At 41.0% G+C, this 8,561-nt stretch overlaps 1 protein-coding gene across 1 annotated transcript; it reads left to right on the plus strand.

Annotated features, from left to right (window-relative positions):
- The first annotated feature begins 2,798 nt into the window (after nucleotides 1–2,798).
- Nucleotides 2,799–3,428, plus strand: LOC148563594 (uncharacterized). Its single transcript, XM_088486868.1, has one exon. It carries the CDS (start codon nucleotides 2,799–2,801, stop codon nucleotides 3,426–3,428), a length of 630 nt encoding a protein of 209 aa, XP_088342994.1.
- Nucleotides 3,429–8,561: the final 5,133 nt, after the last annotated feature.

Here is an 8,561-nt window from a genome sequence, read left to right on the forward strand (position 1 = left end):
GATATATTTTTTATAAATTTAAAATATTTTTAATATTTAATAACTATGTTATTTTTCATCCAAAAATAAAAGAATCTATTTGAAATGAATATGTCTATTTTTGTAATAAATTACTATGTCTATATAAATGAGAAAATACAAAGTTACTTATTGCGCAACATTATAGTACTAATGGATTTATTTGTTAGTAAATATTTTGCTAAATTGTTATTATAATTCGAATCTGATTCATTCAGATTTAGTAGTATTTCCGTTTTTCCTTTAATAAATTGAATTTGATTAATTTAATTTATTGTGTCTTAGCTAAAGCGAGTTTGAATGATTTGATTTACATGTGTAAATGACATAAATTAAGTTAATCTAATTCAATTTATATAGAAGTATTTAGAACAAGACATATAATTAATTCTGATTCAGGACATTTGCATAAGATTAAATTCTATTTATTTTATCAATATGAATTACTCTAATAGTTATCTTAATATTTCTATAAAATTAAAAAGAGATATAAAATGAAAGAAATATTAACTAACTACATATCTTATGTAAATAAACTATATGTATTTTGAAAATAATCTATATATTTTGTACTAAATATATATTTATTTTAAATATAACGATATTTTTTAGGTTCTGAAAACTGAATCGGTAGATTTAAAAGAATTGAAATTTAACCGAGATTGAATCGGATATAATAAAGTAATATATTTTATGTATAAAATATATTTTTAGTTAAAAAAATCATTTTTTATATTTTATAATTTTATTTTTTAAATCGATTAACCGCTAAAAAATCACATAGATTCAATTGGTTAACTAATTTTTTACCAATTTTTTTATTTTTTAATCGATTCATTGGCAATTAATTTTTTATTTAACCTGAATCGATCTTGTTCATACCCTGGCTCAGAATATAAGCCAGACCCAAATCAAGACAAGAGGTCCAATCCAAAAGGATGGCCTTCACTTATTATCCGACTTCCATTAAGAAGTCGAAGTCAACACCAGCGAGCAGTCAGCACTTATCCAAATGAATAATTGCCTCCTTAAATCTCTCACCCACTTCTAGAAGAGAGATCCCAACAACCTTAAGATAAAGGAACGGTTATCCACCATCAGAAGTGGAATTACTTCAGCGGTGGTTATTGGATCCTCTCTATAAATACACTGTCTCACTCAGGTAAACTTAAGTTCCAATATACTAAAACCTGCTTAACTCCTTGCTGACTTAGGCATCGGAGTGTCATTGTAGGTACCACCCTCCATTCGCCAATACACATATAATCACCTTGGACGACGGCTCCCAAGCGCGAAGCTAGTCGAAGTCCACGTTCCCTCATCATTTGGGCCTTTAATCCAAGCCCAATCATCTGGTTCTAGATAAGTCCCGAAATATTGGCGCCGTTGCCGAGGACCTGGAAGATCAACCAGTGATGGCAGATGACCAACATGAAGATGGACACACCGCATCGGAGTCTAAACAAGAGCACCAAGACGTGGTCAACAACGATAGAGCAATAATATCCCTACAAGGAACGGAGGAACAGCATAGTGAAGGTCCCTTCAATACCCAGAGATAAAAAGGGATCTCCTCTGAAGTTCATCAACCTGGAAAAGATGGATAGCCTCACTCTGCCGACCTCATGGGACTATTGCATGGTCACCAAGGTTGACTCGAGCAACTAGAACAGGAGTTGGAACGACAGCGTGAGGCGGAACGAAGCTTAAGGAAAGAGATCGAGCGATGAAGAGAGCTCGAAGAAAATCTCTCGAGGCTGGAATTCAACCTCCGAATAAGGATTCTCGCAGAGATCGGGAAGACACTCCGTTAGGAGAAGAGAATCCATTCATCGAGGATATCATGAGGGCTAAAATTCTCAAAAATTTTAAAAGCCCCGACATGGATCTGTACGATGGGACGACTGATCCGAAGCATCACCTCAGTAATTTCAAAAGTCGGATGTACTTAGCCGACGCGTCGGACGCCACTCGTTGTAAAGCCTTTCCGACGAATTTGACAAAGGTGGCGATGAAGTGGTTCGACAGCCTTCCTCCTAGGTCAGTGGCCAGCTTCGACGACCTCTCGTGCAAGTTTCTAGTGCGTTTCTCAATCCAAAAAGACAAAGTCAAGCATGCACTCAGCCTATTAGGAGTAAAACAGGAGGTCGGAGAACCCCTGAGAGACTACATGGAAAGGTTCAATAAAGCATGCTTGGAAATCCAGGACTTACCTACTGAAGCAGTGATAATGGGCCTAGTTAACGGACTCCGAGAAGCACCCTTCTCCTAGTCCATCTCAAAGAGACACCCGACCTCTTTGAGTGATGCACAAGAACGAGCTGAGAAGTACATCAATATGGAAGAAAACACCAGGCTACGAGAACCCAGCTGGTGACAAGGGAACCCCCCATCAATCAAAAGAAAAAAATAGGGAGCCCAAGAAAAAGGAAGAAGTCGGATCTGAGAGGCCCAGAAGGTATCATTCCTACACTCCCCTACGAGTTTCCTTAGTTGACGTCTACAGGAAAATTTGTCATACTGAAAAGCTACTTCCCCCACGACCAATTAAGAACAAAAGGGGGGGGGAGCCAAAATGAATACTGTGAGTACCATAATTTGTATGGCCACTCCACCAACAATTGTTATGACCTAAAAAATGTGATAGAAAAGTTGGCCAGGGAAGGTCGGCTAGATAAATATCTCATGGAAAGGTCAGACAATCATGGAAAAAGAAAAAGAGATGACGAAGGTCACGGACGAAGAAGTCCGCCCCCACAGACCCCGAGCGACACATTCATATGACATCGGGAGGGTTTGCTGGAGGGGGGCTGAACAAATCATCTCGAAAAAGGCATTTGAAAGAAGTCTACCAAGTTGGGAATGAAGGACCCGAATTCCCAACCATTTCCTTCATCAAAGAGGACGGACAAGGTATCATCCCCGGGCATGACGACCCAGTAGTAATCACCATGATTCTCGCCAACGCTCATCTACATAGAACTTTGGTGGACCAAGGGAGCTCGACGGACATCCTGTTCAAACCAGCATTTGATAAGTTGGGATTGGATGAGAAAGAGTTAAAGGCCTACCTTGACACTCTCTTCGGGTTAGGGGACACTCCCATTAAACCACTGGGCTTCATTTCCCTACACACTACTTTTGGAAAGGGGGTGAAATCCAAAACCTTAAGCATCGACTTCATTATCGTCGATGTAGCTTCTGCCTACAACGCCCTAATAGGAAGAACAACCCTAAATAGGATTGGAGTAGTGGTTTCTACCCCCCATCTTTGCATGAAGTTCCTAACACTAGAAGGGATCGCCACCATCAGAGGAGATCAGAAGTTGGCGAGAAAATGTTACAATGAAAGCCTTAACCTAAGAGGTAAAGGCAAAGAAGTCAATACCATCGAGCTTGGAGGAGTCTGAGTTAAAGAAGAACTACGACCACAGCCAGGAGAAAAGACTGAGGAAGTGCAGATCGGGCAAGAGGTCGGAAAGAATACCAACATAGGAGCTAGTCTAACAGAAGATCTGAAACAGAAGCTGACACAGCTCCTACAACAAAATTCTGACCTCTTTGCCTGGAAAGCTTCTGACATGCCTGGGATAGATTCCGAACTCATGTCACACAGATTGGTTATTCATCTGGGATCCCAACCTGTTCAACAAAAAAGACGGAAGCTAGGAGATGAGCGGGCTCAAGTGGTCAAAGAGCAAGTACAAGCCTTACTGGAAGCAGGCTTTATCAGAGAAGTCAAGTACCCGGCCTGGCTGGCAAACGTGGTGCTGGTTAAGAAACAGAACGGCACAATGGCAAATGGAGGATGTGTGTCGACTACACGGACCTTAACAAGGCGTGTCCAAAAGACCCATATCCTCTACCAAATATTGATACCCTAGTGGACTCCAGCTCGGGGTATTGTCATTCATGGATGCTTACTCGGGGTATAATCAAATCCCGATGTACAAACCAGACCAAGAAAAGATGTCATTCATCACGCCCAGAGCAAATTATTATTATGTTGTCATGCCATTTGGATTAAAAAATACAAGGGTCACTTCTCAAAGGCTGATGAATAAGGTGTTTGCACTTCATTTAGGAGAGTTGATGGAGGTGTATGTAGACGACATGCTGGTAAAAACCAAGGATGACGCCTACCTCCTGGACAACCTCTCGAAAGTTTTCGCCACCATAGGAGCACACGGGATGAAACTAAATCCCGATAAGTGCAGCTTTGCAGTGGAGGCTGGAAAGCTTCTAGGATTCATGCTAACACAAAGGGGCATTGAAGCTAACCCCGACAAGTGTAGAGCGGTCCTGGAAATGAAGAGTCCGATCTGCTTAAAGGAGGTCCAACAGTTGAATGGCCGACTTGCAGCTTTATCCAGATTCTTGGCAGGATCAGCATTAAGATCCTAACCACTTTTTTCCCTACTACTAAAAGGATGCCAGTTTGAATGGACTCCTAAATGCGAGAAGGCATTCCAAGAGTTCAAAAGGTACCTGAGCCAACCTCCAATGCTTACCCGTCCAAAAGTGGGTGAAGAACTTGTGTTATACTTAGTTGTCGCAAAGAAGGCCGTGGCGTCAGCTTTAATACGAGAGGATGAGGTCAGACAGCATCCTATCTACTTCACAAGCAAGGTGCTACAAGGCCCCGAACTAAAGTATAAAAAAACTTGAAAAGTTCGCATACGCCTTGATAGTAGCATCTAGAAGGCTTCGGCCTTATTTTCAATCTCACACCATGAAAGTTCGGACGAACCAGCCCATGAAGCAAATCCATCAGAAAACAAATGTTGCGAACAGAATGATTCAATAGACTATAGAGCTATCCGAGTTTGACTTGAAGTACGAAACTCGGACCGCCATCAAAGTCCAATACCTCACCGACTTCGTGGCCAAATACACAGGAGATCAAGAGGAGACCTTCACAACTTGGGAGTTGTATGTGGATAGCTCCTCCAACAAAGTCGGAAGCGGTGCAGGCATAATACTGGCTAGCCAGGAAGGAACTCAAATAGAAGTCTCCTTAAAATTTGAGTTCCCAGTCTCCAACAATCAAGCAAAATATGAAGCCCTGATTGCTGGACTGAAGTTAGCTAAAGAAGTCAGAGTAACCAAAGTAGTAGTCTTCAGTGACTCTCAAGTCGTGACTTCTCAGATTAACGAAGAGTACCACGCTAAAGACTCAAATATGAAAAGGTACTTAGAAAAAACTATGGAGTATCTTAGGCAATTTCCCAAAACCAAGGTGGTGCACGAATTGTGAATCACACTTTTCACAACGCGTACCACTAACCAGCAAGTGCACTGGGTCGTCCAAGTAATACCTCACGTGAGTAAGGGTCGAATCCCACGGAGATTGTTGGTTTGAAGCAATCTATGGTTATCTTGTAAATCTTAGTCAGGAAGTCAATTATGTTTATCAGTTGAATTGCGAATAAACAATAGAGCATGGATTAAAGGTTACTTGTTATGCAGTAATGGAGAATATGTTGGAGTTCTGGAGATGCTTTGTCTTCTGAATCTCTGCTTTCCTCTGTCTTCTTGTTCACGCACGCACGTCCTCCTATGGCAAGCTGTGTGTTGGTGGATCACCGTTGTCAATGGCTACCTTCCATCCTTCCAGTGAAAACTACGCTCACGCGCTCTGTCACAGCACGGCTAATCACCGGTTGGTTCTCGATCTGGTTGGAATAGGATTTACTATCCTTTTGCGTCTGTCACTAACGCCCAGCCTTCAGGAGTTTGAAGCTCGTCACAGTCATTCAATCCTTGAATCCTACTCGGAATACCACAGACAAGGTTTAGACTTTCCGGATTCTCATGAATGCCGCCATCAGTTCTAGCTTATACCACGGAGATTCTGATTAAGGAATCTAAGAGATCCTCATTCAATCGTATATAGAACGGAGGTGGTTGTCAGGCACACGTTCATGATTTGAGGAAGGTGATGATTGTCACAGATCATCACCTCCATCACAGTTAAGCGCGAATGAACATCTTAGATAGGAACAAGCGTGTTTGAATGGAAAACAGAAATACTTGCATTAATTCATCGAGACACAGCAGAGCTCCTCACCCCCAACAATGGGGTTTAGAGACTCATGCCGTCAGAGAATACAAAGTTTAGATCTAAAATGTTATCAGATACAAAACAAGTCTCTAAGAGTTGTTTAAATACTAAACTAGTAGCCTAGGTTTACAAAAATTGGATAAACTATGATGGATGATGCAGAAATTCACTTCTGGGGCCCACTTCTGTGTGCTGGGGCCCACTTGGTGTGTGCTGGGGCTGAGACTTAAGCAATTCACGTGCAGAGGCCATTTGTGGAGTTGAACGCCAGTTTTTGTGCCAGTTTGGGCGTTCAACTCCAGTTTTTGATCCTTTTCTGGCGCTGGACGCCAGAATTGGGCAGAGGACTGGCGTTGAATGCCAGTTTACGTCGTCTATTCTTGTGCAAAGTATGGACTATTATATATTGCTGGAAAGCTCTGGATGTCTACTTTCCAACGCAATTAAAAGCACGCCATTTCGAGTTCTGTAGCTCCAAAAAATCCACTTTGAGTGCAGGGAGGTCAGAATCCAACAGCATCAGCAGTCCTTTTTCAGCCTGAATCAGATTTTTGCTCAGCTCCTTCAATTTCAGCCAGAAAAATACCTGAAATTACAGAAAAATACACAACTCATAGTAAAGTCCAGAAATATGAATTTTTCCTAAAAACTAATAGAAATAGACTAAAAACTAACTAAAACATACTCAAAACTATATGAAATTATCCCCAAAAAGCGTATAAAATATCCGCTCATCACAACACCAAACTTAAACTGTTGCTTGTCCTCAAGCAACTAGACAAATAAAATAGAAGACTAATAGGTTGAGAAGCAATAATATCTCAGAGTTTTTGATTGAAGCTCAGATCCTAATTAGATGAGCGGGACTAGTAGCTTTTTGCTTCTGAACAGTTTTGGCATCTCACTTTATCCATTGAAGCTCAGAGTGATTGGCATCTATAGGAACTCAGAATTCAGATAGTGTTATTGATTCTCTTAGTTCAGTGTGATAATTCTTGAACACAGCTTCTTTATGAGTCTTGTCCGTGGCACTAAGCACTTTGTTTTCCAGTATTACTACCGGATACATAAATGCCACAGACACATAACTGGGTGAACCTTTTCAGATTGTGACTCAGCTTTGCTAAAGTCCCCAATTAGAGGTGTCCAGAGTTCTTAAGCACACTCTTCTTTTTGCTTTGGACCTTGACTTTAACCGCTCAGTCTCAAGTTTTCACTTGACACCTGCACGCCACAAGCACATGGTTAGGGACAGCTTGGTTTAGCCGCTTAGACCAGGATTTTAGTCCTTTAGGCCCTCCTATCCACTGATGCTCAAAGCCTTGGGATCCTTTTTATTTTCCCTTGCCTTTTGGTTTTAAGAGCTTTTGGCTTTTTCTGCTTGCTTTTTTTTTTTTTTCTGCAAGCTTTGTTCTTTGCTGCTTTTTCTTGCTTCAAGAATCATTTTTATGATTTTTCAGATTATCAATAACATGTCTCATGTTCATCATTCTTTCAAGAGCCAACATATTTAACAGTCTTAAACAACAAATTCAAAAGACATATGCACTGTTCAAGCATTCATTCAGAAGATAGAAAGCATTGCCACCACATTTAACCAATTAGAATTTCTTTTATTAAACTCGAAATTTTATTGCTTCTTATTCAAAAGATCTACTATTTTATTCATGTTTAATGATGATGAGAAAAATAAACTATAGCTTAATTGGAGATAAAATCAAATAGATACTAATTACTATTATATGACTTCTAAGGTAAACTTTTATAAGGACACTGTCACAGAGTTAAGGCAGAAATTGGAAATTAACAACCTTTATTCTGGGGGCACGGGGGTTCCTCTGATCCTTGGGATGCTTGGTCCTGGCCTCTTTTGAATTTTTGTTAGCAATCTTATAGAGCTCAGTTGAAATCAGCTGATGAACCTCCACTTCCTTTCCCATCATGATGCAATGGATCATCACTGCTCTTTTAACTGTGACTTCAGAGCGGTTGCTAGTGGGCAACAGAGAACGCCCAATGAAGTCCAGCCATCCTCTGGCAACTGGTTTGAGATCCTCTCTCTTGAGTTGATTTGGGACGCCCTTTGTGTTGGTGGTCCACCTGGCTCCAGGGATACATATGTCCTCTAGAATCTTATCCAGGCCAATGTCTGCTCTCATCATCCTCCTGTTGAAGAAGTCTGGATCATCCTTTAGCCGAGGTAGCTTTAATATCTCTCTGATCTTGTCAGGGGTGGTATGAACAATTTTTCCCCTGACCATGGTCCGAAATTCGTAGAAGGCAGTTCCAGATAGTCTTTGCTTGTCAGTCTGCCACATATTAGCATAGAACTCCTGGACCATGTTCCTTCCTACTTTCGTTTCAGGATTAGCTAGGACTTCCCAGTTCCTGATTCGAATTTGCTCCTGGATCTCCGGATATTCGTCTTCTTTCAGATCGAATCTAACTTCCGGGATCACTGATCTCAGACCCATTACTT

The sequence above is a fragment of the Arachis ipaensis genome, chromosome B5, assembly GCF_059453495.1.
Source record: "Arachis ipaensis isolate K30076 ecotype BB chromosome B5, ASM5945349v1, whole genome shotgun sequence".
Lineage (NCBI taxonomy): Eukaryota > Viridiplantae > Streptophyta > Magnoliopsida > Fabales > Fabaceae > Arachis > Arachis ipaensis.

What these genes read in the sequence shown, in the direction of transcription:
- LOC148563594 (XM_088486868.1), top strand. Translation starts at nt 2,799, where the DNA reads ATGACATCGGGAGGGTTTGCTGGAGGGGGGCTGAACAAATCATCTCGA.